Genomic DNA, 27,497 nt, shown 5'->3' on the forward strand with positions numbered 1-27,497 from the left:
GTATATATGATATATTTTTTTTATATATATAGAGAGAAAATATATATAAAGGGTAGCAGGGAACTTAAGAAAAACATTTCATTTATTATGAATCAGTCTTATCTTTTTTCCAGCAGGGGAGTAGGAAATTGTATTACTACTTTAGGTGGGCCTGCCGCATGTTTGAGAATGTTTAAAGGACACTGGTTTCTGATTATCTTATATTTTCTGAATATAGACAGCAACCATGAGGATATCAGTCAGCCAACTAGGGTCGTTCAAACTCATTCCTACAGGAACTGTGAACCCGTTGAAATGTCATATCAAACTGGGCACCTTCAACCTGCTATTCGAGTTGCAGATTTACTGCAGCACATCACACAGATGAAATGCGGGAAGGGCTATGGCTTTAAAGAAGAGTATGAGGTAAGTCCAACCTTATGTTCTTCAAAGTACACTTTCAGCATTCTGTTTAGAGGGAAGGACTCACTTTTAAAATGAAAGGTCCTAAAATTACAGTGTGTAGTTGTTCGTGCTTCCGAGAGAGGAGAAAGAGAGGAATTTAAGGTGAACACATTAAGGGGTATTAATTCCATTTTGCCTGTAGGGAAAGATATGGCAGTAAAGATAAAATGAGCTAAGCAGAGTAAATCGAGCTCTGTCCCATTTTTGTCACAATAGCACCATGTGAAAGTGGCTCGAAATTGTCTTTGCAATGTTGGGATTGTATCATGACAGGCATGAAATCACACTACACAGCTGGAAAACAAAGTCAACAACTTCTGTATAGCTGCATTGCACCTGAAGAACGGGACATATCCAAATCACATCGTAAGATGGGCAGAACCTGGGTCTGTTGGCTCAATTTGAGTCACATCAGCTTTCGAATTCTGCTGGTGATCCATAGTCACCTAAATTGCCTCGAATCTGATTAATTACAAACAGACATGACCCTAGAAATTATTGTTGGCAATATTGCCAAACGAATGCTTAACGTGTTTGTATGACATTGCTTGAAGGAGGCAATAGGGGAATATCATCAACTGTAATTTTTAGGCTACCAGACACTATTGCTGAGTTGGATATGACAATCAAAACGAACTGACAATATCTTTGAGTCTGTACAATACCACTATATATAGCGACACTGCAATCAACCTGAAAAATAAGCTTTTCTGCCAGAATATTAACTAGATGATGTCACAAGATCAATAATGTGCATTGCCTGAGATCACAGTGACTGTTGTATATAAAGAGCTGAGCCTTTCATTTTCAAGTTAGTGAATGCAATTTTTTTGCATATTTTCAAGAAAGGTCATTGTATTTTATATACAGTAAATTATGTTCAATATATTTCAAATAAAGGTTCTGATAAAATTACAAATTCCTCAAAGTACACTCAATTTTTAAATGGATGTGGACAAATTAATGTGTAGTTACCTTGTAACTCACTCATAGCTATCTGTCATACAAAGGTAAATTGACTCATCCCATGCTCCCAGTGGGAAGCTGTGCTTGCAGGGATCATGAGAATTGGCACAGTGTAATAGCCCTGTAATAGCCCTGTCTTCAATCCACGCTCTCTTCAAACACAGTTCCCTGTTGGCAGTATGGGACCAATCAATTTACACTATAATTACACTGGAGTTTTCTTTTAAAAGATTAGTACACATCCTGAATATTTGAAAGGACAATAAAAAATTCTATTGATGCCGATGAGTGGGAAACGTTACTGCCAGTTAATAAAGTCCAGAAGACTGACCCAAATGCATCCATATCAGAATTTATAAAATGTTTTGACTCCTTAAAGGGTTATTGCACGTCACAAAGAATAAATACTAAAATTGAATTATGTTATACAAGTGGTATTCCAGTTTGTTGCATAGAGATAATATGTGAAGATTGATTTAATTTTAAAACAGTAAGCCTGGATTGAGTGTAATTTGTGTTGGCTAATTGGTAATTATTTCATATACAGAGGCGATCTGCTGCTTTAATTCTTATCAGTATCTTTGATCTGGCATATCCATACCATGTGATATAATGAGAGCCAAAGCAAGCTTGCACCCAAAGATAGGAAGAAGTAACCTTTGCCATTACTATTTTAACTGCACAGGATATGTTAACTTCATGAATACAAACAAAGGTTTTTTTTAAAACACAGTAATGAACTGATCTTTTATTTAACTTCTTTTTATTATTTTGCCTTGTGTTTTAAAGTTTTTTCTTAGGTCTCCTGCTTCATTCACTATTTAACAATCAAGAGGGCCTCTTTTGATTACAACACTGAGTCGGCTGCCAGGAATGCATGACAGGGATTGGAAGAGACTGACACACCCCATTTTCACTTTTTCTCTACAGGCAAATGTAATGCGTTTGATTGATTCTTCCTTCTAACAACACGGCCAAGATTGGGAATCAGCAGGGTGGCACATTAGTAAGTGCCAGCGCATTGCCTTACTAATAATTTTAGAAGCAGAGATTTATGGGGTAATTTTCCAACTTCACTTGGCTGGTGGGAAGCCTCACCTGCTGGGAGTGCATATCGCAAATTTAGGCTCACGCTATAGATGATTTTCCAGTCGTGCGTAGCAGGCACTTGAATTTGTGATTACGCAAAGCACGGCTTCCTGCCTTAACCAAGAAACTAGATATTACCTGTTAATTTCCAGCAAAGGCTCTCAGTAAGTGTAAGTTTTTTTTTCAAAAAATGCCTGATTCTGTAGTGTAATTAATGAATCACAAATAAAGTTGTGAGAACAGGCCTCTTTAAAACATGATTTTTGAGACTGCGATTCTGTTAGCAGCAATGAAAAATAGCAGTCAATCACAATGCATCTGCAATAATGATCTCTTAACACTTCTCCAGCATCTAACAAGCCACTTAAGTGGTATAAATGTTGACAAGTTCATTACTACAGCTTTGGAGTGTGCAATGTTCAATTTTTGATGAAAATGGCTGAATGGCAGGTGAGATGGAAATAAACAACTTCACAACAGACCCTGTAGGTGTTGATACCTTCCATTATGAAGCACCATAAGCACAATTTCATTAGGGTAAGGAAGCCTCCAAATATGCAAAGGAACGACCACACATTGCATTATATCACAGGCAGAAAGAACTCTTTCTGAACTACTCTGAGGACCTGGTTGGAGGTTTGGAGGAAGCTGCAAACCTCCCACCATAATTCCAGTGGAAGATCAGTGGAACCCCCAGAGAAACTGTGTTAATAACCATTTTTCATCATTTATCCCATTTCTCTATTGGTTCCACTGGTTCCCCCCCCCCCACCCTACAAAAGGAACAGTGTCCTTTTAACAACAACAGATCAATTATAATCGAATGTTATAATCACCAATCTTTGATGCCTGGCAACTAACTTCCCTCTAAGAACAATACAAAATATCTCTCCCACCCAGAAGGTGATCACCATGAAGGTAAGTTCCTTATTGCTTTGTTCTCTCTGTAAACATATTCTCCACCTATTTCTGTTTAATTGAAATAAGCTTGCTTACATTAACCTAATTAAATGGGGCATTACTAAATGTTTAAGCATTTCTCTTGAGTTGTCTGGAGCTTGGCTGAAACCAATTTCTGCCTTCAGATGGTGCCAAGATTTTAGTGAAACTACAGCGAGATCCTGCATTTTTTTTATTTAACTGAATAACATCTCCTGTTTCAGAATCAGCATTATCTAATGGCTGTAAGCAGTTTTCCTCTGTGGTTTCAAAGTAAAATTGCACACTAGAGAAATCGCTGTCAAGCATTTTGAGCACTGGTTTCTCTGTATGACCTTGCATAGCAACGGAAGCTGTTGCTATGCAGCAACATAGATTCAACTCAGTCACAGTGATCTTTTCTTTATTCTCCTCCATATTATCTGTTGAAAGTAAAGCAGGGTGACACAGATAATTACTTTATATGTACACTTAACATAATCCTAATGTGATTCGAAATTATTTTGATTGTGTTCTGCTTTGGTTTGATAGGCTTGTAGTTGTAATGTAGCTTAGGTTACAATTGATGAAAGTACCAAAACTTATCTATCATTCTCACTTCACATGTCTCCTTTGAGACAAAAAAAATCTCTGAACTTTCATTGGACTAAAGTACAACAGATACATATTGAGGACGCTGATCAAGAGCTCCTTAACTTAACTTTACCACCACATTACTCATTCTTCATGTGAGAGCCTAGACAAAGAATGGCGCCAGGCTATTGAACAGGTAGGGGGTCTCATAGCAGAGCCCAATCCTGTGTTTGCCCAATGTCCACACATACTTCCAACAGGCAACACTGGGTAGAGATCATGAACTGGAACCTTGGTTCATTTTTCACCTCCCCGGCTCAGGGGAACTGAAGCCAGTTATGTTCCAATTGCCGAGATCAGCTAACCCAGCACACACCAAAAATCAAACCTGAGGCCTTTTAATCTGTATGCCTTATTACTATAGTGGGCAGTGCCTTTACCCTGTCAGCCACTAGAAAATCTCTACCTTGGATTCTCAATGAAAAAACACATGCACAGGATGTTATTGTGACAAAAATGAAGCACAGCTCTTCTTCCTTGCCAAACAGACAAAACATATGCCAATTACTTTTTCCCATGAAGACAATTTCCCTTTAATGAAGTATGTGCAGCATGAAACTGTAGAACAAGATATGTACTGATACTCTCCCAGCTGCTCACTGCGGAAGTAGCCTGACCCATCGATGCCCCAGAAAAGGAAGAATAGCTTCTGTGTGTCTATGCTCAACGATTCCACCCTCCCCCTCCTCTCTCCATAACCAGCCTGATCATGAAGTATGTTAAACTACTGTATCCTTATGCAGAACTACGCCAACAGATTCATTATATCAAAAAAATCCTCCGGTAAATGGTGTTGAGAAAATGTACAAAGGCAGCAATATGTAAACCATTGTACTTTTCTCCTTTAAAAATTCAAGTCATTGAGAAAACAGAAACAGCAAATGACGTTACAACAGATGTTGCCTTTTTAAAGGATGAAGCATGTCTCTTCATCATATTGATCTCATGCATTACTATATCTCTTCCAATACAAAAACAAATAATTTCAGTCTCTTTGAAAGAGACCAATCACTCAGCAGTGGCATGTGGTTCCAGTTTCTTATCTTTCCTTTTCCAGTCTTATTTATCTTAAAGTTTACAGGCAGCCGACTAAAATATTCATTATATAACTCAAATCCATTTTGTCTGATTGATATGCACTAAATATGAGCATACATTCACCAACCCGCTCTTCCAGCTCTCATAGAGAGCACAGGTCAAAGATAGGACTGATTCTCCAACCCGTTCTCCCTGCTGGGAGTGCAAGGTCAGTGAATTCGTCCTTTAATACCCATTCCCTTCAAAACGGAAGAGAGAAAATCCTCAACACTATCAATTGGTTTTTGTTTTAAAGACCTGCTTCTATTGAATTATTTTGTACCTGACAAGGAACTTGAGGAATCATTTTATTACAGTTTAAAATATAACTGAAATAAAACGTAAGTTAGTATTCTTTGGGACGCATGCTTACTATTAAAAATAGGAACTGTGCCGATTTGATTTACTTGTGTAGGCCCATTTATTAATGCACGTTAACTACCAAATGTATTTAACTATCAGAAATAAAGGGGGTGAAATCGTCTTTGGCAGGAACGCAAAATGGGTGATAGAGAATCGGCAGCCTGTTTTACACTCCACCCGATTTTCTTTTCCATTGACTTCGACAGGCTGCCTAGTCACTGTCGTCCATTTAGCGCTACTGCCTGAGACAAATTTCACCCCCAAAATGTTCAAACTCTTCATTCCTTATGTATCAGTCTTCCATAAATTTGTATGACACTACTTTTAACTAGAAGAAAGGTAGGAGCCAGTTTCTGCAGTTTGCAAACCACTGGGCAATTTCAACTTTTAAATTTATGTCGAACTGCAACTTTGTTAGGGAGGGGGGAATTAATTAAGTGGAAGAATTAAGTTTTCTAATTTTGAGATTTGTTAACTGCATTCAGTTTCTTTGTGAGTTAGCTATGCTCTTTTTGAGAATATCATTTCTCCAAACAGTATTTTGAAATTCTAATCCCAACAAAACTTCAAATATTTTGGACTGGAATTTTGGTCGTAGCAGGCCCCGGTGACTGGGAGACCAGTGTTCTGACTTCTGAATAACTAGGTTGACATCCAGCTGGGTACTCGTGTCCAATGGGAGTGAAGTGGCGCCCCCATCGGATCTAGACAGCCCCCCCACCCCCACCCCCGGTCAGGCTAACAACCTGTCCATGTAAAAAGGGGTCTTAATTACATAAACACCCAGAACTTGATCTGCTAGAAGTAAAAGCACTGGAAGAAATGAGTTGCCTCATGTGCCGCTAGGCACATAAGAGAAGAAGAGGTTGTAACAGGTTTTCCATCAAGAGCACTGATACAAACTCTGTCCTGGCTCGATTGTTGTATTTTACCTCTCCTACTCCTTACTGGCAAATTTAAACACTAAGCTTTGTGCAGGCATTACATTGGGAAGCGTGTCCTTCTGAGACGCAGGGCATTTTTGTTTTGACTAAATGATTGCCATCCAAACCATAGCTGAAATCTCACCCTGCTGAGGACATGAAAAATGTCCTCGAAATATGAAAGTATAATGCAACAGAAATGAGGCCCATCTCCAACTTGTCTTAGTGCAAAAAAGATTCACAAGAATGATAGCAGAACTGAGAGTATATACATATCAGGAAAGACTGAACAGGCTGGGGCTCTTTTCTCCAGAAAAGAGATGGTTGAGGGGTGACCTGATAAAGGTCTTTAAGATATTGAAAGGGTTTGATAAGGTAGACAAAGAGAAAATGTTTCCACTTGTGGGGAAGTCCAAAACAAGAGGTCATAAATATAAATTAATCGCTAATAAATCCAATAGGGAATTCAGGAGAAACTTTGTTACCCAATGAGTGGTAAGAATGTAGAACATGTTACCACAAGGAGTAGTTGAGGCAAATAGCATAGATGCATCTAAGGGGAAGCTATATAAGCACATGAGGGAGAAAGGTATGCTGATAGGGTTAGATGAAGTCAGGAGGGAGGAAGCTCGTGTGGAGCATAATCGCCGGCATTGACCAGTTGGGCCGAATGGCTTGTTTCTGTGCTGTAGTTTCGATGTAACTCGGTGTAACAGATACAAAAATTCCCTGGTCTGACTGAAAACATTAGAGCAGAGAATAAGCCAGAAATCTAATCTTTGCCTATAGTTTCTAAGAAATTGAATTGTAAATTGTAGTGATCAAGTACCAGAACAAAAAATTAAAGTGACGAAAGGCAATTGTCCTTGACAAAAGTCAAATTAGAAGAACTCCCAATGAATTTACTTAAGTTTCTTGATTAAAATAATTTACTGAAAAATATCTACCATCATGAAACTCAGCACTGTGTGTTATATTCTGATTTTATGTTCAAAAAATAAGCAGATCCTTTTGTAGGAGTTGTTTAAACTTACTTGTCAACGTAGTATCGATTAAACCACTGTACCGGATAGAGATAGTTTTATCGACCTACTTAAACATAAATGCTAGCAGCAACTACAAGCAATGCTTAACACACAATATTACTAACAATTACAAGCAATAACATAAGGTGCTACTTCTAAATCACAAGCAATAATGAAAACATACATAGGTTTTAAACAGCACAACCTCAATAGCTGTGTCCTGACCTCCTATCAGCACCAACGTCACAAATCGTCTTGAGAACTCTGTCTAAGTGGGGTCTCTGGCTTTCCTTATATTGGGTTTTTGTGACTGTCTTGCACACTATCCTACCCCACTTCATCCTCTTCAGTGTGCTTGCATGACACTATCATTCTTAATATTATCTTGGACATTCCATGATCTCACCCACCAGACAATGGATGTGTACAACCACAAGGCCGTTTTGTCACAAGATGTTTCAGACCTTGAAGCTGATAACATGCCAAACAACCAGCTACTCCGTGGCAGCTTTCAAACTCCTGTGCTTAGCAGTGTTCAGTCTTAATAAACCCCATGATCCCAAGCTGCCTTTATTGGCCTACTTTCCCAAAGCATGCTGGTTAAAGATACTGGATTCATTTCTCACACCTTTGTAATTAAAAGAGATTAAAAGATTTTTTAAAATGTAATTAAAAGATATCACAATATCAGCCAGAACCACTTGCCATTCCAAACAGATGAAGCCTGCTTGTGATCTGGAAAGAGTTAATGCTAATGGTAAAGAAAGATCTTGCATTTATATAATGCCTTTTCATATCCTCAATACACCCCCAAAGCACACCACAATCAATGGTTTAGTTTTAGGAGCGCAGCCACTGTTGTTATGTAAACAAATGCAGCAGCCAATTTGTGTCCAGCAACATCCCACAAACAGCAAATGAGGTGAACCAATCAATCTGTTTTTGGTGATACTGGTTGAATGAATTGGTTGAATTAATGAAACATTTATTTCACTCATGCAGCAGTAAAGTTGTACAAGATGAAAAGTTTTATTTTTTAAATTAGTTAACAGTGAAATATTTCACCAAATAAAGATTCAGATGACAGGGTTATTTCATTTTATTTTTTTCCTAATATAAGTCCGAATTTGAACTGTTATTTTACCTATGAGTACATTTCTTGTGTTTTAAACAAAATTTTTGGTCAAATTTCCAAAGGTTCAGTGAACTGTTTAGCAGGAGCTGCAAGGTTAAAATAGGGTAATAAACTCCATATTATGTGGTCAGAATGTGGTTACTGCGGTTAATATAGACAGCAATGTAATATTCTTTGATTTGTTAAGTGGACATATTTTGTGTGTTTAGATGAAACGCAGGAGCTTTTAACTAATAGAATTCCTTAATAAGAGGTACTTCTATGATTAATATGCAGTAGTTATGCTCTCATTTATTCTGACAAGCAAGCACATTTCTGTAATTGCCTTCTTCAGATCTTGTCAGCTAATAAAGAGGCCTTAAAATTAAAACGAGCACATTTGTACTTTGAAGTTGTAGCAGGTCTATATTCCTGCAGCTTAAAATACTATGAGGTGACACAAATAACCTAAAACGCATGTTATTAAAGTTAAAGACTTCCCAACCTAGACAACCATTTTCTGTCCTATAAACTTTAATGATATTCATGCAATTCTGTTCCTTTGTACTCTTGCCACTTGCTAGGTGATGATATGAAAATGTGTGCAAGGAATACCGTGATCCTTAATGGCTTGTTGACATTGCAGTACAGCATATATCTGTAGCATACAGTGATAAAAAGTTCAAATCTGGGAAGACATTATATTGCATTACACAAGCTATATATGTAAAGGGTTTTGTTGGATTGGGTGTTCAGGTATCTCACCTGAGGAAGCTGACACTCATGCTCTGAGACCAATTGCAGTTATGGGAGAATCAGTTGTTAAATTGGTGATGTTGTCTCCAGGTAGTTCACTCCTTTGAGGCTAGTGTTTTGCAATAGGATCATTTTTATTTGATTTTCATGTGCATGCAAATGTATGATGCAGGTCATGTGTAATGAAGTGCAGACATCAGCTTAGAAATTACTATTGGTGATACTAGTGGGGGCATGTTTAATGTTCTCATATGATACGCTTGTGTATGCTATTTTAATACTTTAAAATAAATGGATTAGAGGTTCATATCAAGGTGTTATGCATTCGTCTGCTAATATTGCCAACAGCATGAAGGCACACATTGTAAATAGTAACACTACAACTAGCAAATCAGACGTGGGTGGAAGGATTCATTCAGTTACGTTCTATCTTCTGTTTGTACTGATAAATATCTGAATTTGTAATATCACAAGTTCAGCCCCGAACTTCAATTTGGCACACAATCAAAAAGCCTGGATTTTCTAATATTGACATTATTTATGCCAAAATGTTTTTTGGTTGATCTTAGACTGAAATGGAAATAGGCTGTTTACACCCAATTTTTGAGATGAGATCATTTTCAAAATTGCAGGTATAGATTCGGATGTGTTTAGGGAGCATGCTAATAGTGGGAACAGAAAATTGGGTGAAGGTGAAATTAAAGGGAAGGAACAATTAAAGGAGTGTGCAACCAGGTGATAAAAACTCCAAGCATTAGTAAACATGAAAAGGCATCTCAGCCTATTTACAACCTTTGCCAAAGCTGAAGGAGCAGGGAACTAAGAAGACACGGACAAAAATGAAGGGAAAGGAAACCCCTGGTGCAGGAATGAGTCTGGAAACATGTGATGGTGCAGCCCGGTTGAAGTGAGTGTGATACAGTGTGAGGTGGTCGTAAGTAGGATTGCTCTCTGCATCACTCTATAGCACCATGCCCATAAGTCAGAATTGCAGTATGCCTGCAGGGAGATGCAGCCACATTTCAGGCACATTTGACCATTAATGGACCACAATTTACTGTCAAAATAACAGTGAGGCTAACAGCAGTCACCATTATACATCCGCAAATTGGACAGCAACTTCAGGCAAGGGTAGATGCACAGTTAAATACAAAAATCCGGAAGTTGCTGTTCAAGTTGCGCCATTCCACCGTCAGCTTCCCGAAAATAGCATCCCGCTGTCTGACTCATCATCCAAATACATTGAACGGCGTGAAGTTCCTGTATTTGCAAGGTAGATATGAACTAAACTTGCCCCAGGAAGTTAGGGCTTGTCCTTTTCGGTCTAAGTACTCTTTTTACATTGAGTTACATTGGGCTCAATTTTCAAGTGGTGGTGGGATGGCAGCGTGGGGGCAGGGGGGAGGGTCAATGGGCGCGTGGCAAACCCGGATAATAAAACCTTACCGTTCTCCACACGATCGCGTGGTAATTGATGCTCATTAATCGATGTTTATTAATCTTGATTCCGGGTTTCGCGCCCGGCATCCAGCCCAATTGACAGGCTGGCTGCCAACAGGAGCTGCGACGCCGGGAGGGGGTGGGGGAGGAGAGAGAGTGACGTCATCCGGTGCTGGAATAGTAAGTGGGGAAGTGGACAAAGATCGGAGTGGCGGGTCAAAGATCGGGGTGGGGGGGGGAGAAAGATCGGGGGGGGGGACAAAAAGATCGGGGGGAACAAAGATTGGAGGGGGGGACAAAAATCAGGGGGGGGGGGACAAAGATCGGAGGGGGGGACAATGATCGGGGGGGAACACAAAGATGGGGGTGGGGAACATCGGACATTGTCGGGGAGGGGGAGAGACATCAGGGGGTGAGACATCGGGGGGTAAGACATCGGACATCACAGCAGGGGGTTGCAGGTGAGATCGTTTGAAAGGTATGTTTATTTATCTTTTTATCTTTGTGAAATGTTATTTTATTTAATTTATTTTGTTTATTTTTGCCTGATCCGGCCCTTCACGCCCTGGTTTCACCAGACGTGAATCGGAAGCCATGGGAAAGCCGCCCAGGTAAGTTGAAAATCATTTTAACTACCTACTATGTAACAAATAAAGTACCTTAAGTACCTCAATGAGGTACTTTTGCTTCTTTAAATATCATACCGCCAGCTTTAATTGCCGGCGGGACTTCCGCATTCCAAAAGCACACGCACACACAGATGCATCTGTGTGAGACGTAGAAGTCGGCGGGTTGGAGCCGGCTTGCTTACCCGCTCGGGATTTTTCCGATTTTCCCAACTGCCCCGCCCCCAACGCACCCGCACTTCGATTTTGAAAATCAAGCCCATCGAGTCTAGAGCACAGAAACAGGCCATTTGGCCCAACTGGTCTATGCCGGCATTTATGCTCCACACGATCCTCCTCCCTTTCTACTTCATCTAACCCTATCAGCGTACCCTTCTATTCCTTTCTTCCTCGTGTGCTTATCCAGCTTCCCTTTAAATGCATCTATGCTGGTTGCCTGAACAACTACTTGTGGTAGTATGTTCCACATTTTTACCACTCTTTGGGGAACAAAATTTCTCCTGAATTCACTATTGGATTTATTATCTTATATTTATGACCTCTAGTTTTGGACTCCCCCACAAGTGAAAACATTTTCTCCACATAGAATCATAGAATGGTTACAGCACAGAAAGAGGCCATTCAGCCCATCGAGTCCACACCGGCTCTTTGTAAGAGCAATCCAGTTAGTCCCATTCCCCCGTCTTTCCTTGTAGCCTTGCAAATTTTTTCCCTTCAAGTATTTATCCAATTCCTTTTTGTCAGCTACGATTGAATCTGCTTCCACCACCCTTTCAGGGAGCGCATTCCAGATCATAATTACTCGCTGCATAAAACAATTTTTCCTCATGTTGTCTTTACTTCTTTTGCCAATCGCCTTAAATCGATGCTCTCTGGTTCTCGACCCTTCCGCCAATGGAAACAGTTTCTCTTTAATTACTTTATCTAAACCCTTCAAGATTTTGAACGCTTCCATCAACTTTCCTCTCAACCTTATAGAATCATAGAATCATAGGAGTTACAACATGGAAACAGGCCCTTCGGCCCAACATGTCCATGTCGCCCAGTTTATACCACTAAGCTAGTCCCAATTGCCTGCACTTGGCCCATATCCCTCTATACCCATCTTACCCATGTAACTGTCCAAATGCTTTTTAAAAGACAAAATTGTACCCGCCTCTACTACTGCCTCTGGCAGCTCGTTCCAGACACTCACCACCCTTTGAGTGAAAAAATTGCCCCTCTGGACCCTTTTGTATCTCTCACCTTAAATCTATGTCCCCTCGTTATAGACTCCCCTACATTTGGGAAAAGATTTTGACTATCTCCTTATCTATGCCCCTCATTATTTTATAGACTTCTATGAGATCACCCCTTAACCTCCTACTCTCCAGGGAAAAAAGTCCCAGTCTATCTAACCTCTCCCTATAAGTCAAACCATCAAGTCCCGGTAGCATCCTAGTAAATCTTTTCTGCACTCTTTCTAGTTTAATAATATCCTTTCTATAATAGGGTGACCAGAACTGTACACAGTATTCCAAGTGTGGCCTTACTAATGTCTTGTACAACTTCAACAAGACATCCCAACTCCTGTATTCAATGTTCTGACCAATGAAACCAAGCATGCCGAATGCCTTCTTCACCACCCTATCCACCTGTGACTCCACTTTCAAGGAGCTATGAACCTGTACTCCTAGATCTCTTTGTTCTATAACTCTCCCCAACGCCCTACCATTAACGGAGTAGGTCCTGGCCCGATTCGATCTACCAAAATGCATCATCTCACATTTATCTAAATTAAACTCCATCTGCCATTCATCGGCCCACTGGCCCAATTTATCAAGATCCCGTTGCAATCCTAGATAACCTTCTTCACTGTCCACAATGTCACCAATCTTGGTGTCATCTGCAAACTTACTAACCATGTCTCCTAAATTCTCATCCAAATCATTAATATAAATAACAAATAACAGCGGACCCAGCACCGATCCCTGAGACACACCGCTGGTCACAGGCCTCCAGTTGGAAAAACAACCCTCTACAACCACCCTCTGTCTTCTGTTGTCAAGCCAATTTTGTATCTCTGCTCTAAGGAGAACAACCCCAGCTTCTCCAGTCTATCTACATAACTGGAATCATTCTAATAAATCTTTTCTGCCCCCTCTCTAAGGCCTTCACATCCTTCCTAAAGTGTGGTGCCCAGAATTAGACACAATCCTCCAGTTGTGGCTGAACAAGTGTTTTATAAAGGTTCAACATAACTTTCTTGCTTTTGTACTCTATGCCTCCAGTTATAAAGCCCAGGATCACGTATGCTTTTTTATCCACTTTCTCATTCTATCCTGCCACCTTCAAAGATTTGTGCACATATACCCACAGGTCTCTCTGTTCCTGCACCCCCTTTAGAATTGTACCATTTAGTTTATATTGCCTGTCCTCATTCTTCCTGCCAAAGTGTATCACTTCGCACTTCTCTGCGTTAAATTTCATCTGCCACGTATCCACCCATTCCACCAGCCTGTCAATATCCTCTTGAATTTTATCACTATCCTCCTCACTGCTCACTACACTTCCAAGTTTTGTGCCTTGAGATCCCTTTGCTCCCCAACCCATTTAGACTCTTATTATCCAAGCCATATGTGGCCTCCTTATTCTTCTTACCAAAATGCACCACCTCACACTTAGCTATATTGAAATTCACTTGCCAATTACATGCCCATTCTGCAAGTTTATTAATGTCTTCTTGCATTTTGACGCATTCTTCCTTTATATTAACTACACTCCCCAATTTGGAGTCGTCCGCAAATTTTGAAATTGTACTTCCAATTCCTGAGTCCAAATCGTTAATGTAAATTGTCAACAACAGTAGTCCCAGCATCGATCCTTGTGGAACACCACTTCACACCTTTTGCCAGTCTCAGTCCCTACCCTTAACCCCTAGCCTCTGTTTTCTGTTTTGTAACCAGCTTGCAATCCATTCTGCTACTTGTCCCCTGACTCCACATATATTACATCTACTACATTACCCTTGTCTACTCTTTCTGTTATTTCTTTAAAGAATTCAAAAAGGTTGGTCAAGCATGACTTTCCCTTTTGAAATTCGTGCTGACTACTCTTTGTTATAATCCATCCGGACCAGGGGTTTTGTACTCTCTAACTTTGATTAGTTTATCAATTATCTCCCCCCTTTCTATCTTAAATGACTTTATATCTTTTTTGATCTCTTCTTCTAATATCATACCCACCTTGTTAGTCTCCCTGGTAAATACTGAGCCAAAATAACTATTCAATATTTCTGCCATTTCGCTATCATAATCTATCTTGTGCATCCATGAGTGGCCCTAACCCTCTGATTTTTCTTTTGTTATTTATGTGTCTGTAGAATACTTTACTATTTCTTTTGATATTCTTTGATATTTAATTTCACAGTTCCTCTTTGCTTTCCTAATTTTTTTTACCTCTTTTCTCACCTCTTCGTATTCCCTTTTGTCATTATCCCATTTATTGTCTACTTAGAGTATCCATTTTTATTTAGTTTCAATTTTACCCCTATCTCTTTATTCATCCATGGTGTTTCATTATTGGCTAGTTTGTTCTTGTTTTTTAGAGGAATATATTTCTCCTGAACTCTATAGATCACCGTTTTAAATATCTCCCACTGCTCTTCTATCTCTTTGCCTGTCAGTTTTTTTCCAGTCTAAATTCCTTGGTTCCATCTCATCCCCTCAAAATCAGCTCTTTTCCAATCTATTAATTTGGTCTTTGTCTTACTTATGTCTTTCTCAATCATTATTTTAAACTTTGTTATGTTATGATTGCTGTTGCTTAGATGTTCTCCAAAGCTTACTTCTCTTATCTGATTCATTTCCTATTACTAGATCCAGCAGTGATTCCTCTCTTGTTGGGCTTCTCACATACTGGGTAAGAAAGGAGCCCTGTACACACTGTAAAAGCTCCATTCCCCTTTCCCTACCTTTTAACGGTGTGATAAGACTTAATTACTGTCAAACAACCTCTCTGGCATTGAAAATTAACTTTTACAAGTGTGGAGTCTCATTTCTTCAGCTTTTAATTGTAAATACACTTTTTTTAACTTTTTCTTTCTGTCTCTTTTATCTCTTTCTCTTAATCCAATCTTTCCCTCTCTTTATTTTATTTTCTGTACCTGATTTGACATTGAATTCACTATTCTAACTCACACTTCCTGCTTCGGACCCAGCGCTGCTCATTAATGATTCTTCAATCTGATTGGTTAAGGAGATACACAGTTGCTTGCCCCATCCACATAGGTCCCAGGCGCCCATGCCATTTGGATCTCTAACTTACAGCAACTTCCAATGCAAAAGCTCATGGAATGTATATGGGCAAGGGCAAGGACAAGTTTAACAAATTCGATTCACTCCACGTGATATCAAGAAACGGCTGAGTGCACTGGATACAGCAAAGGCTATGGGTCCCGACAACATCCCAGCTGTAGTGCTGAAGACTTGTGCTCCAGAACTAGCTGCGCCTCTAGCCAAGCTGTTCCAGTACAGCTACAACACTGGCATCCACCCGACAATGTGGAAAATTGCCCAGGTATGTCCTGTCCACAAAAAGCAGGACAAATCCAATCCGGCCAATTACCGCCCCATCAGTCTACTCTCAATCATCAGCAAAGTGATGGAAGGTGTCGTCGACAGTGCTATCAAGCGGCACTTACTCACCAATAACCTGCTCACCGATGCTCAGTTTGGGTTCCGCCAGGACCACTCGGCTCCAGACCTCATTACAGCCTTGGTCCAAACATGGACAAAAGAGCTGAATTCCAGAGGTGAGGTGAGAGTGACTGCCCTTGACATCAAGGCAGCATTTGACTGAGTGTGGCACCAAGGAGCCCTAGTAAAATTGAAGTCAATGGGAATCAGGGGGAAAACTCTCCAGTGGCTGGAGTCATACCTGGCACAAAGGAAGATGGTAGTGGTTGTTGGAGGCCAGTCATCTCAGCCCCAGGGCATTGCTGCAGGAGTTCCTCAGGGCAGTGTCCTTGGCCCAACCATCTTCAGCTGCTTCATCAATGACCTTCCCTCCATCATAAGGTCAGAAATGGGGATGTTCGCTGATGACTGCACAGTGTTCAGTTCCATTCGCAACCCCTCAGATAATGAAGCAGTCCGAGCCTGCATGCAGCAAGACCTGGACAACATCCAGGCTTGGGCTCATAAGTGGCAAGTAACATTCGCGCCAGATAAGTGCCAGGCAATGACCATCTCCAACAAGAGAGAGTCTAACCACCTCCCCTTGACATTCAACGGCATTACCATCGCCGAATCCCCCACCATCAACATCCTGGGGGTCACCATTGACCAGAAACTTAACTGGACCAGCCATATAAATACTGTGGCTACGAGAGCAGGTCAGAGGCTGGGTATTCTGCGGCGAGTGACTCACCTCCTGACTCCCCAAAGCCTTTCCACTATCTACAAGGCACAAGTCAGGAGTGTGATGGAATACTCTCCACTTGCCTGGATGAGTGCAGCTCCAACAACACTCAAGAAGCTCGACACCATCCAAGATAAAGCAGCCCGCTTGATTGGCACCCCATCCACCACCCTAAACATTCACTCCCTTCACCACCGGCGCACTGTGGCTGCAGTGTGCACCATCCACAGGATGCACTGCAGCAACTCGCCAAGGCTTCTTCGACAGCACCTCCCAAACCCGTGACCTCTACCACCTAGAAGGACAAGGGCAGCAGGCGCATGGGAACAACACCACCTGCACGTTCCCCTCCAAGTCACACACCATCCCGACTTGGAAATATATCGCCGTTCCTTCATTGTCACTGGGTCAAAATCCTGGAACTCCCTTCCTAACAGCATTGTGGGAGAACCGTCACCACACGGACTGCAGCGGTTCAAGAAGGCGGCTCACCACCACCTTCTCGAGGGCAATTAGGGATGGGCAATAAATGCCGGCCTTGCCAGCGACGCCCACATCCCGTGAACGAATAAAAAAAAATTTTTTTTTAAATGGTGGGTGCTGTTCGTTCTCCGGCTACGCTAATTCTGGCCCACTGTCTCTGGAAATTCCAACCTTATGCTGCATGGTAGCTGTAAGACTTCTTGTAGCAGATGGCACAGCTCTGTATTTGCCTCTCTTTGTTGACGTAGACCACGAGAAGACAGTTCCCCATAGTTATTGCCATGTAAGTATGCCAGGGTCTGTATATAAGATTAGTGACATCTTTGCAGGTGCAATCAGCATCACTGGATCTTGATCACCATGGCATGCTTTCTTTCATGTGGTGCTGCATTGTGTTTGTAGTTGTGTATGTGAGCACAGAGCATCTTTCCTATATCTCAGCATCCCTTCAAACTTGCCAGATAGGGGACTGCCACTGGAAAACTCATTGGTGTTAGTACTAATGCTGGGAGAAAAATAATTGATACCAATTGGCAGAAAGGTTCATAAGAACCTAATTGCCAATTGGGGAAAAAAAAGAAAAACAATTAAGAAATGGCCAAAGTGCATTTGCATTCATATTTCTATGCCCTTTCCATGACTTCCAGGATACAAACTGCCACCTAACAACCCTAAACACCCATTTAAAATAGCTGTTCTTTACTTAATGCCCCTGAATATCAGAATGGTGGAAATAGCCCCTAAATTAATATTAAAATAAAGTGTCCACCCATTTGACGTGGCTGCTTCTGCTGCTGTTTTGTCCTGCCCACTAGATAACGCGCCGGGACACAAACCCATCGAATTTCCAGCAGGGTGGGACTTCTGCATATTTTCCCACACTGGCTGTCAAATTAGTGCTGCTACATGGGAAGCCAGCGCCAGAAAATCTAGGATTGATTTGACCTCAATTCCAACTTCAAAATGCCTAAATAGTCAGGTAATTTGTAGCATCCAGTTCACTAGTATCTGTCTGGAGTGAGGTGCAGCGCCATTCCTTGGAATTGTATTATCTTTAGAGACGTGCGAGAGTACTTACACCCATAAGGTATCTTATACCTGCTGGCTTGGCTGGAAGTTCAACATTACGCTGATGAAGGACCACAAAAAAGGATGATTCAGAGAGATTGTTATCTATTTTGACCGTGACCCGCTCCATCCAACCTATACCTTGACTATGTAACAATGAGATTTATGTGTCATAAAAAATAACAAAGCATGAGATGCCACTGGATTATGTTGCAAAAGTAGTTTCATGACATCAATAAATGATTTCTTTTTGGTAGAAGAAACAATAGAAAATAGAATTTTAAAGTATCATTGACAGATTTAGCAGTTTTTATGATTTTTTTCCTTTTTGTGAGTTTGTATCTGTCATACTTCAGCAAAATAGAACATACTATTTTGTACTTGAAGAGCTGCTTTTAGAGCAGGATAATTTTGTAGGGTTTCTGTTGTCATGGTGACAATACTTAACTTCTGTAATACACTTTTTCCTTCAACTTACATCATTACAGCCAGCTCAATCAATTCAATTCTAGTTAAGGTCTTTTTTCAACAAATGCATCATGGTCCACTGGAAAAGCTTTGTTGAGTTAATCTGAACGTTAAAGGTAAGATTCCATGTTTTTCATTCTAGGGATGAAGAGCATTTTATCCTGCCAGATAGCAGAGAATGGTGTATGATCTCCACTACTCTAGCTCTGGACCTTTGAATTTGAATGGTGTTCATGTAACACTGCTTCTTTCCTGACATGTTGACCTTCCTTGCTTTATATTTTCAGGATTTTCTGTTTTTATTTCAGATTTTCAGCATTGGCATTTTTCTTTCAAGGATAAATTCAGCAATCTGCAATCCCAGCCGTGCTCAAAGGAAGCATAAGTCGGAGATTGGGCAGCAACATTATAACACTGATTCTCCAACCCACACTCACTTTGAACATACTCCCTGCAGGATTGCAGAATTTACCTTTTAATCTCATTATTATGTTGCCACTTTCAAAGTGATGATGTTGAAATACCATTATCTCTGATGATGAGGTGGTAGTGGTGTTCTATTTTCTGGGCAATACCTATCGTCACAAGTTCAAGTTTTGGAAGAAGTTCAAACGATATGATGCAAAGCCCTGTATGTAAAGAGTACAGCCACCACATATTACTTTTTTTTACTTGAGGCTCTGTAGGGTAATTTCAATGGATTGAAAATCACGTAAGATATGCTGACCTGATACGTACCGACCACACAAAGCTCTGCGCCAGGAGCTAATTTGTAAAATCTACTACTATGTATTTTATTGAGCTTGCAATCTTTCTTAAACTTGGGCTGATGAAATTTCTTCCATTTAATTCATTGAAGTTGTCAGCCATGACAGTATATTGCCTCTGTGGACTTCATGTTCAGTATTCCATCAGAGGAAAGTGACACTCTGTTTATGCAGACAATCAGACATAACATCAGAACCTAAATCTGACACATTTAAACCTTCAAAAGTCAATATAAATCTGATGATCTGAGTCAAACCCAGCTTTGTGTAAACTGACCACTAAGCTTCCGATCATGCCTGGATCAATTCAAAAACAGAATCTTATTAGCATTTCTCAGATTTATATCTGCATCCATCACTCCTTCCCCATATTACTCTACCCGCTCCATCTAACCTTTACCTCATATAAATCTCATGCCATTTGTCTGTTCTATCTGTTGTAAAATAAATTTACATATGAAGTTAGTATATGAATGAAACACCTGTATGGGACTGCTCGACTTTCAGCCAGCATTGCACATGCTTTCAATCAATGTGTCCACACCGACGCACATATTAGCCTACAAACTCCACAAACACCTTCAGGGTAGTGGAAGTGCACGGGGCAGAACTTCCACCTGCTGCTTTGAGTTCCTAATGTCCCTGACCCATATCCCAGGGAAGGAGAGATTTAAATATTTGGGGTGGGAGCTTTGCAACTGCCTGTCTGTTTGCTGCTGGAAGCGCAGATGAGTAAGCTGCTGCCATAGTCCTCCTCTGAGAGGAGAACCTGAGACCCTTATCAAGCCAAAGAATTCCAAAGGGTGGGGTGGTAACAAGAAAGTTATTGATTCTTCTGTGATTGATTATCTTTGTTGATTTACATTTTTGGACCCTTCATTAGCACCAGGACCTCTGAACCTTGCAGGAGCAAGCTGGGTGGAATTCTCAGTGTAATCTGAGAATGCTCCCAGACATGCCTCCAAACTGTTGCCAAGATGTGTGGGACAGGAAGAAGAAGCAGTCATGCTCCCACCTCACCCACCCACGGTAAAGGTTTTCAGCTTACCATAAATTGGGTGGAAACCTGGCAGATCGAGGATCTGCCACAAATTGCAATCCCTGCATGCCCCCCACCCCACACAACTACTACAACTATGCTGTATTTCCACTTCCCAGCGGTTGGAGCTTTTAGCCTATTGAATCCAAATGAAGGCACCTGGTGACCTGGCATAAACACATTACAACTTTCCTTGATAGACATACACAATTCATTTTATTAATATCTGCCCCACACTAGGTTGAAGCTGCAATCCATCAAAGAGAATTATCTTTGGAGTTTGCAATTCTGTTTCACCTGGTGTCCTGATAGACAAATTTACCTGTTCTAACGATGCATTTATATTCTACAGAATGAACTTTTGATCTTTCATTTCTGGTATGAGAATCAGTTTAAATCCCTTTGACTTTCTCATGTCATGACATTGTTGTGTTTCTTGTAACTGACTGCTGAAATACAGTAAAACACTTAATAAGTTTCAATTTACCATTATTCTAAATTGTGAATTTGTTCAAATAGGATATGATGTGCACTAAGCAGAGGAAAAAGGGAGAGAAATGGAGAGGCTAGGATGAGGAACTGAAGGCAGGATCGAAGAAGAGGATTTTGAGGAGGTTTTTGAAAACTGGGAGGCAGAAGAAACTGGGTAGAGTTTTCCAGAAGCCAGCTTTCAGACATTTCAGAACTAAGAAATATAGAACTCCTCGATCTTCATCACAATGTGGCCAATTGGCTCATTATATCCACTCTTTTCAGAAAGCAATTATTGGATAAAGAACACTTTAGAATTTTGCCATTTTGATCTATTCCATTTCTCCACGTCTTAAAATTTACCTTTGTTCCAAGCCATTACAGAAATGTCAACCTTCTTTATTACAGTCATCCAAAGCAATACAGCACCTCACAGTGTAATCTATTTCAACCTCAAAAGCATCTGTGAACATCAGCCCCCTGAACTCCTTGTATTTTTGTGACTAGGATAACAAAAGTGAAATTGATTAAAAGCATAAGTGCTGCAAATGGCTCTGACCCAAAATAACACAGCCCTCTGCATGTTAGAGATAATTAATCCTGAGTACAATTAAATAATAAAGAATGCAGATAGTTCACTTATTCTGCAAAACCTCCTGAACAAAAAAGAAACAAACTGAACAGTTAAATTCATCTGATATTAAGATTATTTATTGTCACCAAAACCTTATGTTATAAATAGTAAACCCTGTTTCAAATGTATAGACGTGAAACTAGGCTGTGGGGTACTAGCATAACACAAGCTTAGAAGAGGAAAGGTGCACAGACAGTTTAGTTCAATGACCTAAAGATACAAAGATCAACAAAGGGTCACAAAACAGAGAGTAAGGGCTACAAAATGAGAGTTAGAAAAGAAACTTGCAAGGGATATCAAAACCAATACGAAGAACTTTTATAGTTATATTAGGAAAAAGAGGGTGGTCAGGAGCAGTGTTGGCCCCTTAAAAACTGAAAGTGGGGATATTGTCATTGACAATGGGGAAATGGCAGACATGTTGAATAATTACTTTGCGTCAGTATTTACAGTCGATAAAGAGGATAGCATGCCGGAAATCCCAAGAAAACTTACATTGAATCGGGGACAGGGACTCGATAAAATTAACATAAATAAAGCAACAGTAATGAAGAAAATAATAGCACTAAAGAGTGACAAATCCCCAGGACCAGATGGTTTCCATCCCAGGGATGGAAGTAGGTGAGCAGATTGCAGATGCCCTAACTATAATCTTTCAAAGTTCTCTAGATTCAGGAACTGTCCCTCTAGATTGGAAAATTGCACATGTCACTCCGCTTTTTAAGAAAGGAGAGAGAGGGAAACCGGGGAATTATAGACCAGTTAGCCTAACATCTGTTGTGGGGAAATTGCTGGAGTCTATAATTAAGGATAGGGTGACCGAACACCTCGAGAATTTTCAGTTAATCAGAGAGAGCCAGCATGGATTTGTGAAAGGTAGGTCGTGCCTGACAAACCTGATTGAATTTTTTGAAGAGATGACTAAAGTAGTGGACAGGGGAATATCAATGGATGTTATTTATATGGACTTCCAGAAGGCATTTGATAAGGTCCCACATAAGAGACTGTTAGCTAAGATAGAAGCCCATGGAATTGAGGGAAAAGTATGGACTTAGTTAGGAAGTTGGCTGAGCGAAAGGCGACAGAGAGTAGGGATAATGAGTAAGTACTCACATTGGCAGGATGTGACTAGTGGAGTCCCGCAATACAGCACCTCACAGTGTAATCTATTTCAACCTCAAAAGCATCTGTGAACATTAGCCCCCTGTACTCCTTGTATTTTTGTGACTAGGATAACAAAAGTGAAATTGATTAAAAGCATAAGTACTGCAAATGGCTCTGACCCAAAATAACACAGCCCTCTGCATGTTAGAGATAATTAATCCTGAGTACAATTAAATAATAAAGAATGCAGATAGTTCTCTTATTCTGCAAAACCTCCTGAACAAAAAAGAAACAAACTGAACGGTTAAATTCATCTGATATTAAGATTATTTATTGTCACCAAAACCTTATGTTATAAAAAGTAAACCCTGTTTCAAATGTATAGACGTGAAACTAGGCTGTGGGGTATTAGCATAACACAAGCTTAGAAGAGGAAAGGTGCACAGACAGTTTAGTTCAATGACCTAAAGATACAAAGATCAACAAAGAGTCACAAAACAGAGAGTAAGGGCTACAAAAAGAGAGTATGAAAAGAAACTTGCAAGGGATATCAAAACCAATATGAAGAACTTTTATAGTTATATTAGGAAAAAGAGGGTGGTCAGGAGCAGTGTTGGCCCCTTAAAAACTGAAAGTGGGGATGTTTAAGAAAGGAGAGAGAGGGAAACCGGGGAATTATAGACCAGTTAGCCTAACATCTGTTGTGGGGAAATTTCTGGAGTCTACAATTAAGGATAGGGTGACTGATCACCTCGAGAATTTTCAGTTAATCAGAGAGAGCCAGCATGGATTTGTGAAAGGTAGGTCGTGCCTGACAAACCTGATTGAATTTTTTGAAGAGGTGACTAAAGTAGTGGACAGGGGAATATCAATGGATGTTATTTATATGGACTTACAGAAGGCATTTGATAAGGTCCCACATAAGAGACTGTTAGCTAAGATAGAAGCCCATGGAATTGAGGGAAAAGTATGGACTTGGTTAGGAAGTTGGCTGAGCGAAAGGCGACAGAGAGTAGGGATAATGAGTAAGTACTCACATTGGCAGGATGTGACTAGTGGAGTCCCGCAATACAGCACCTCACAGTGTAATCTATTTCAACCTCAAAAGCATCTGTGAACATTAGCCCCCTGTACTCCTTGTATTTTTGTGACTAGGATAACAAAAGTGAAATTGATTAAAAGCATAAGTACTGCAAATGGCTCTGACCCAAAATAACACAGCCCTCTGCATGTTAGAGATAATTAATCCTGAGTACAATTAAATAATAAAGAATGCAGATAGTTCTCTTATTCTGCAAAACCTCCTGAACAAAAAAGAAACAAACTGAACAGTTAAATTCATCTGATATTAAGATTATTTATTGTCACCAAAACCTTATGTTATAAAAAGTAAACCCTGTTTCAAATGTATAGACGTGAAACTAGGCTGTGGGGTATTAGCATAACACAAGCTTAGAAGAGGAAAGGTGCACAGACAGTTTAGTTCAATGACCTAAAGATACAAAGATCAACAAAGAGTCACAAAACAGAGAGTAAGGGCTACAAAAAGAGAGTATGAAAAGAAACTAAGGGGAACAGATAGAGTGGATAGAGTGAAACTATTTCCGCTGGTTGGGGATTTTCGGAGTAGGGGGCACAGTCTAAAAATTAGAGCCAGACCTTTCAGGAGCGAGATTAGAAAACATTTCTACACACAAAGGGTGGTAGAAGTTTGGAACTCTCTTCCGCAAACAGCAATTGATACTAGCTCAATTGCTAAATTTAAATGTGAGATAGATAGCTTTTTGGCAACCAAAGGTATTAAGGGATATGGGCCAAAGGCAGGTATATGGAGTTAGATCACAGATCAGCCATGATCTTATCAAATGGCAGAGCAGGCACGAGGGGCTGAATGGCCTACTCCTGTTCCTATGTTCCTACCTCAGCAATGACCCTGTCAGAGTTTGCAGATTCAAGGAAGGACACCATTGAGCTGGCAGGCACCCACCCGCCCTATGCAACCATAAAATCCAGCGTCTGCCCGCCATTGTGGCGGCCCCACAGACTCCCTCTCTCCCCCCCACCCACCGACCACAACCATGACCCTTTGGCCTTTATGCAAGGAGGCCAAAAAGGATTTTTTTTTAAAAACTATTTCTCCATTCTTCGGGGTTCTAGGCCGTTTGTTTGGACCCACCCTCCTCCCCTACTGTAGCCCACTTATGACCACCAAGTGGCTGGTATGCCTCATCCCACTGGGCCCTCAGGCCTCCAATACTACATTGGGTTCCAAAAGCTGAGAAAAGTGGAGACTCCCGGCATAGGGATCCCCATGTGCGCCTTTCCCCCCCCACCCCGCCCCTTGGCTCTACCCCTGGTGATATTTGCCTTCTAACGAACAGGAGGTTCCCAATGCCCCCATATGGCATGCTGGAACATCCTGGAAACAATGGAGACCCAGGGCAGTTAGAATCCTGCCCTTTTCTGATGGGTTTTGTTGGTCTCCCTTATGACAGGAGCCCTGCAGAACCCCAAGGAAATTGGGGCTAATTACTTTACATTGAGAGTGGTAAAGATATGGAATGGATTGCCCAGTGAGGCAGATATTGTGGAAAAATTAAAGCAGAATTGAATAGGTATTTAAGAGTATGGCAAGTGGGTGATTGAAGGGTATTAGTTTTTACAACTGGCCAATTGGATTGCAGGGTCTTTTCTGGTCCTGTACTTTCCTATGTTCATATGTTAGTATCTCATGGTTTAATTCCAGGATCATAGAGTAATATTTAATGTGCACTGAGTTCTCACAAAGTAAATATATATAAAATACAACCATGTCAAATATTACTGTCATAACAGATAGTCAAATGAATACGGATTGCTGTAGAAAGCACTAATTAACTTCTGCTTGGTAACAAAACTAGAAAATTTGTAACTGGAATGAACACAAACTGACAGTTGGGTGTCATTACAGGCCTGTTCTGTTTACTGCAGGATTCACAGAGATGATGTCATTTGTGTATTGTTGATTTATACTTAAGATATCGAAACCAAAAATCTTCCTGTGAAATATTTTTGTATCAGACATTCTTCAAAGTATTACGAAAGTTTGGCACATTCTGTATTCAATGCAATCTGCAGGTTATTTATCAAAAGCAGTATTCCAAACAACCCCATTCCTTGCTTTTCAGAGTTTGCCAGAAGGACAGTCCGCAGCTTGGGACACTGCCAAGAAAGAGGAAAACCGTTCTAAGAACAGATATGGGAATATCATTGCTTGTAAGTGTAAGCTGCACTGAATGCATACGTTTCATAAATATCCAGTCTCTAACCTTGTCTACCTGATGAATAGCTGAATTCTTCCTGATAAAGATCAGCTCTGAAAACTAAACAGTAGCCTTAATGAAAAGTGTTTGATTTACATTCCCAATTGTTAGTCTGCCTGGTTTTAAATGAATTATCCACCAGCCCCCCCCCAAAAAAAATCAGTATGAACTATACTGCATAAAGTGAGAGAAAATGGTGATAATAATGCTTTTAAATCAATGCAGTAAACACAGTGGGGGAGATTTTCCACGGTGTGGAGTTTGGGCAGCCAGGGTGCAGAGCACGCCCATTGGGCACCCAGTAGTACCAGTATTTGGCTAACGGGCTGCAGGCAGATTATGAGCACCTCAAGGCAGCCTGCTGGCTCTGGGTTACCATTATATCAGGTGGTCAGGCTGGCCTCCAGGCCGAAAGAAGGTAGGTAGCACTCCGGCTCCTCCTGGACCCACAAACACATAGTAAAACTTAGCTGTGGGCTCTTCTCCAGCTGAAACTGTGCGGAGTGTGCACAGTGCATGCTATGCCCAGAACTTTTCCTAAAATGGCAAATGGGGTCCCATTTACATCATAGGACCCCAATTTGCATATTAAAGGGACCAACCACCTGACTCACACAACCGCCCACCACCCGGGGGAAGATTGCGGCAACCACAACAGGGGCATGAACGAGGCAGTGAGTCATTCAGCACCATTTTCAGGCAGGACACTTCAAAATCTCCCCCAGTTTACTATTAGAGGTTATAAGGCAACGACTTTCAATCATTCCTGCACTCCTTCACCAAGTGTTCCATTATTCCCAAAAGGTTTGCAATTTGTGCACTCATATGAAACATGGCAGCTGATCTGTAATTGTTGTCCTTTCCTGACCACATTTAAGTAAAACTATTCTGAAGTTTATGAGAAGCTGAAGAAAGCAGGAAATATTGACTTGGTTTGATTTAAATGGAGCAACAAACGCTCCATGTTCGTGCTTTTCATTCAATTCATTACATGGCCACATGACATCTTTTCAAAACTGAACTCGAAAACATACTTGTGTTAACCCAGCTCTAGAGCATGAATGTGATAGTTTTCATTTTGTGCAGGCTTCTTGATTGTTTCATGGCTGATTTAGGTAGATATTTGAAACTTGTGCATTAATCAGATGTGCATTGGTATAGTCTAAGATTTGTCTTCAAATGGTAAAAGTTAGTTCCAGAGATCAAATCAAATTGAAAAACTGTGTTCCAAGAAATAAAATATTCAATCTGAATTATGCAAAGAAATATCTGCTGTCTTTCTGACCAGCGGAAATCATCCTTCATAGTCACTGATCTTTTTTTAATAACAGTTTGGGGTTTCTTTCAGTTAAAAATTAGCAGTGAA

The 27,497-nt window shown here is 40.5% G+C and overlaps 1 protein-coding gene across 1 annotated transcript in view; it reads left to right on the plus strand.

The window, feature by feature from the left end:
- Positions 1–27,497, plus strand: part of ptprt (protein tyrosine phosphatase receptor type T) — a 721,453-nt gene that overhangs the window by 623,970 nt on the left and 69,986 nt on the right. The window contains exons 20-21 of the mRNA XM_068000862.1: positions 218–405; positions 25,997–26,084. Of these exons, the coding sequence (XP_067856963.1) occupies positions 218–405; positions 25,997–26,084 (276 nt within the window). The remainder of the gene's footprint in view (positions 1–217; positions 406–25,996; positions 26,085–27,497) is intronic.

The sequence above is a fragment of the Heptranchias perlo genome, chromosome 19 (genome assembly GCF_035084215.1).
Source record: "Heptranchias perlo isolate sHepPer1 chromosome 19, sHepPer1.hap1, whole genome shotgun sequence".
NCBI classification, from domain to species: Eukaryota; Metazoa; Chordata; class Chondrichthyes; order Hexanchiformes; family Hexanchidae; genus Heptranchias; species Heptranchias perlo.